This window comes from Moschus berezovskii, chromosome 7, assembly GCF_049115385.1.
Source record: "Moschus berezovskii isolate FMDL1 chromosome 7, NW_MosBer_1.0, whole genome shotgun sequence".
In the NCBI taxonomy this organism is placed as follows: domain Eukaryota; kingdom Metazoa; phylum Chordata; class Mammalia; order Artiodactyla; family Moschidae; genus Moschus; species Moschus berezovskii.
The window spans coordinates 83,535,798-83,539,243 of NC_142466.1; the positions used below are offsets into that span (position 1 = coordinate 83,535,798).

Consider the following 3,446-nt stretch of genomic DNA (forward strand, 5'->3'; position numbering starts at 1 on the left):
CAGACCCAAATGGGAAGCCAGGCAGGCAGAAGAAAGAGAAGAGGGTTCCAGAGAGTGGAAATGGTGTGGGTGGATGGGTCCTCCCCCACCAACCCCTGACCCCCAGCAATAGAGTTGGTCCCCTGCCCCTCCCCTAGCCATGAAAGCTGGTTCCCAACCACTCCCTTCCCTGTCACCGGTAACACCAGACCCCTGAGAGACCTGGATGCTTGAGCACTTGTCCTCAAGAGCAAAGACTTGGAGGCCTGAGAGAGTTTTGGGTCGTTCAGGGAACCGACACAGGTTTAGTGTTGCTGAGCCTTGGAGTGTGACAGGGCTGTGAGGAGAGAGGAGGTGGGGCCTGATCCTGGGAGCTTATCCTGAGAACACAGGGTGTTAGGTAGAACTTGCTCAGGCTTCAGAGTGGAAACTAATCCTGCCATTCTATCTCCCCTTTCCTGCCACAGTCCTCCCCAACAGGCAGCAAACACATGGCAGACAGACAGACTCATGGGGACCAGCTGGGCTTTATTGGAAACATTGCAATCTTCACCACACACATCCTCGCTCACACTGACACTCAAACTCACAATGACACTCCTGCCCTGCTGCAGCCAGGTCAGGTCTGATGCAGGAGGGCAGGGGGCCTGGTCTCTCCCTTCTGGTCCTTGGTTCCCCAGAGTTTCAGTGATTCACATTCTGTCTCCTGAACACAGGGCTCTCTCTGGGCTGTCATACGGTAACTGCTGGAACACTTCTCTGGGGGAGGAAGGAGAGGCAAGGTCACGGACTAGGGTCTTGGGCAGGGGCTTGGAGGGAGGAGGCAGGGCTGGGGAGGGTCAGGCTTACCCTGGCAGAGTTCTTCTTCAGTCTCCGGATGATGCGGACTACCCATGGCTGGTCTGGGGGTGCACAGAGCTCGTGGCCTCTCTGCGTGGTGAACCTGGAGACGAAGGTCAGAGGTCAGAGAAAACAGAGCCCTGGAACCCGGTTTCCCAGCAGGCCCAGGTGGGAAGGCCAATGACTGGGGACCACATCTGGGAACCTGTTTCAGGGACTTCCTTGCAGGGGTTTAGCTTGGCAAGGAGAAGAGAGATAAGGAGGTGAGGGTGGGTTTCACCAGGGGCAGATGGGGGAGGTGAGGCCAGACAGGCTCCTCCCCAAACTCACACGACAGCAGGCAGCCTGCAGCCATCCTTGAGGAGCAGGTAGCGATAGGCTCTCACCAGGAATACAGGGATGGGGCGCTGGGTCACGGACAGACAGCAGTCTTCAGCATCGTTGGCGCCTCCCAGAGCTAGGGTAGGGTTAGTGTCAAGATACAGGGATCCTGAGGAGAGGAGGCCACAGCCCTTCTGGTGTTAAGGACATCTGTCTGGGTGTGGCGGCAGCTAGACCAGATTGATCCTCATCCAGTATGCACCAATGTGGCCCTGCATGTTAAGTTGCTTCAGTCATGTTCGACTCTGCAACCCCATGGATTGTAACCCGCCAGGCTCCTCTGTCAGTAGAATTTTCCCGGCTAGAGTACTGGAGTGGGTTGCCATGCCCTTCTCCAGGGATCTTCCTGACCCAGGGATCAAACCCATGTCTCTCATGTCTCCTGCATTGGCAGGCGGGTTCTTTACCACTAGCGCCACCTGTGGTTGCTAAATAAATTGAAGCGCTATTGGCCAACAACTGCTGTTCTGAGCCCCACAGATGACTTTCTGCTACCTGGATCACCCCAACTTCTTTCCCAAGTCCTTTTAACTTCCCCACAGGAAGTTAAGATGGAGAATTCATGTTGGTCACAGTGTCCGTGGGGGGATGAATGTGGGGTGGAGAACAGGCTGGGGGCAGGGTAGCAGCAGGAAGCTGACATTAGTAGAATTTAGGAATTGTTAAAATTTTTGATCATTTAGCCCTGGCTCAGTGTCTCCCATTCTCCCCGCCTTCAGCAAATATAGACTCTTCTCTCCTGCCTGGGAAACTGAGGCAGCAGGTAATAGAGCCTGCAGAGAGAGAGGGAGTCATAGGCTCCGGATACACCAAGAGACAGACACACATTGGAATCTGGGGGCCCAGGTATACCCCCACTCACAGGCACAGGGAGCCGCCAGGTTCACTGAAACATGCAACCCTGACTCACAGGGTCCCTCCCATCCAGTGGCAAGCTTTCCGAGCTCTAGACATCCTGCTCCTTTCCGTCACCAACCCCGCCCCAGCCCCTGCCAAGCTTCCCCTCAGTCTTACCAGGGGAGACCCAGAGGATCAGCAGGCTGACGGCCAGCAGTGAGGCTGTCTGGAATGCCATGGAGAGTGAGCAGAAGGCTGACTGCCGGCGAGTTGTGAGCTAGTGAATTGGGCAGAGTCCCCGTGAAGTCAAGTCTCAGCTGGCAAGTGCAGGGTATGAAGGGATCTGGGAATGTGAGTGTGGCAGCCAGAGGAAGCTGGGGCCACCTTCTATTTATGGCCCGGAACTTTCACTTTCCCCCCTCAGAAATCCCCTCCAAGTCCCGTCTGTGGATTCCCCTCTGGCCCCCTCTGTCTAGTGGAATCTGACCCTACCCCCCTTCCTTCTGTCTGTTTTCCTTGGCTTTAGCTCTAAGAACCCACTAAGCAGGCTGCAGTCTGGCTGAGAGCAGGGGAACTTGTGCTGTCAGCTCAAGAGAGAGAGAGAGAAAGGGTTCACATAGTCACCTCTCTGGTGGCATTTGCATCATCAGCCACTGGACCGGCCTCCAGAAGTGGTGCTTAGTTTCAAGGGACCAGAGTGAGGAGGCGTACCCCCTTCCCTGGGTTCATGACTTTTCCTCACTCTTTTCTCTGTGATTCTTGTCTCTGGGGCTGATGGTGGTACAGGAGCCCCCCTGGTGCCTTCAGAACAACCGTGGAGCTAGAAGAGCCTCCCCAGGTCATCACAGTGCTGCCCATCCATCATCTAGGAACCCGTCTCTCCCTTGGGACAAGAGAGTTGAGAAGGAATGTTCCTTGGAAGGAGGCCCAGCACCCCTTCCCACATCTCAGGCCCCTGGGATTCGACCTCCTGACTCAGCAGGCACTGCCCCTTTCTCTAGTTACCATTTTCACATGCTCAACACCTGGGTCAACAGAACAGCTGGACGGAGCCTGGCCTGGCAGAGCCCCCTTCAGCTTTCCCTTCCTCTGGATCCTGGGAACCAAGAGGGGATTTTTAAGGAGAGGGGGCTGGCCAGCTCATATTCATACAAATCCCCAAATTTCAAGGAATAGACTGATGAGGAAGGGGACAAGTGATTTCCCATCCTTAGGAAAGAGACCAGAGATAGACCAGAAAAGAAGGCCTCAAAAGAGAAGTTAATATGTGGGACACCCATTCAACCATCCTTACCCAAGTCCTGGACTCGCTTTTGGATGGGGGAGTGTTTCCCTCACAAGTTTCTGACTTATTTTTCTTCCTACACTTGATCTTAGCCAAACGGCTGCAAAGCGATCTTATTTTTCTT

The 3,446-nt window shown here is 54.8% G+C and overlaps 1 protein-coding gene across 1 annotated transcript; it reads right to left on the reverse strand.

The window, feature by feature from the left end:
- Positions 1–487: 487 nt before the first annotated feature.
- On the reverse strand, positions 488–2,387 carry CCL19 (C-C motif chemokine ligand 19). The gene is made up of 4 exons (XM_055427924.2): positions 2,215–2,387; positions 1,150–1,276; positions 829–922; positions 488–738 (listed from the first exon to the last, which is right to left on the reverse strand). Exons 1-4 carry the CDS (start codon positions 2,273–2,275, stop codon positions 712–714), a joined length of 309 nt encoding a protein of 102 aa, XP_055283899.2. The 5' UTR covers positions 2,276–2,387; the 3' UTR covers positions 488–711.
- Positions 2,388–3,446: the final 1,059 nt, after the last annotated feature.

What these genes read in the sequence shown, in the direction of transcription:
- CCL19 (XM_055427924.2), bottom strand. Translation starts at nt 2,275, where the DNA reads ATGGCATTCCAGACAGCCTCACTGCTGGCCGTCAGCCTGCTGATCCTC. An exon ending in GATCCTCTGGGTCTCCCCTG is followed by an intron (nt 1,277 to 2,214) that starts GTAAGACTGAGG and finishes ACCCTACCCTAG; the next exon opens with CTCTGGGAGGCGCCAACGAT. An exon ending in TGAAGAAGAACTCTGCCAGG is followed by an intron (nt 739 to 828) that starts GTAAGCCTGACC and finishes TTCCTCCCCCAG; the next exon opens with AGAAGTGTTCCAGCAGTTAC.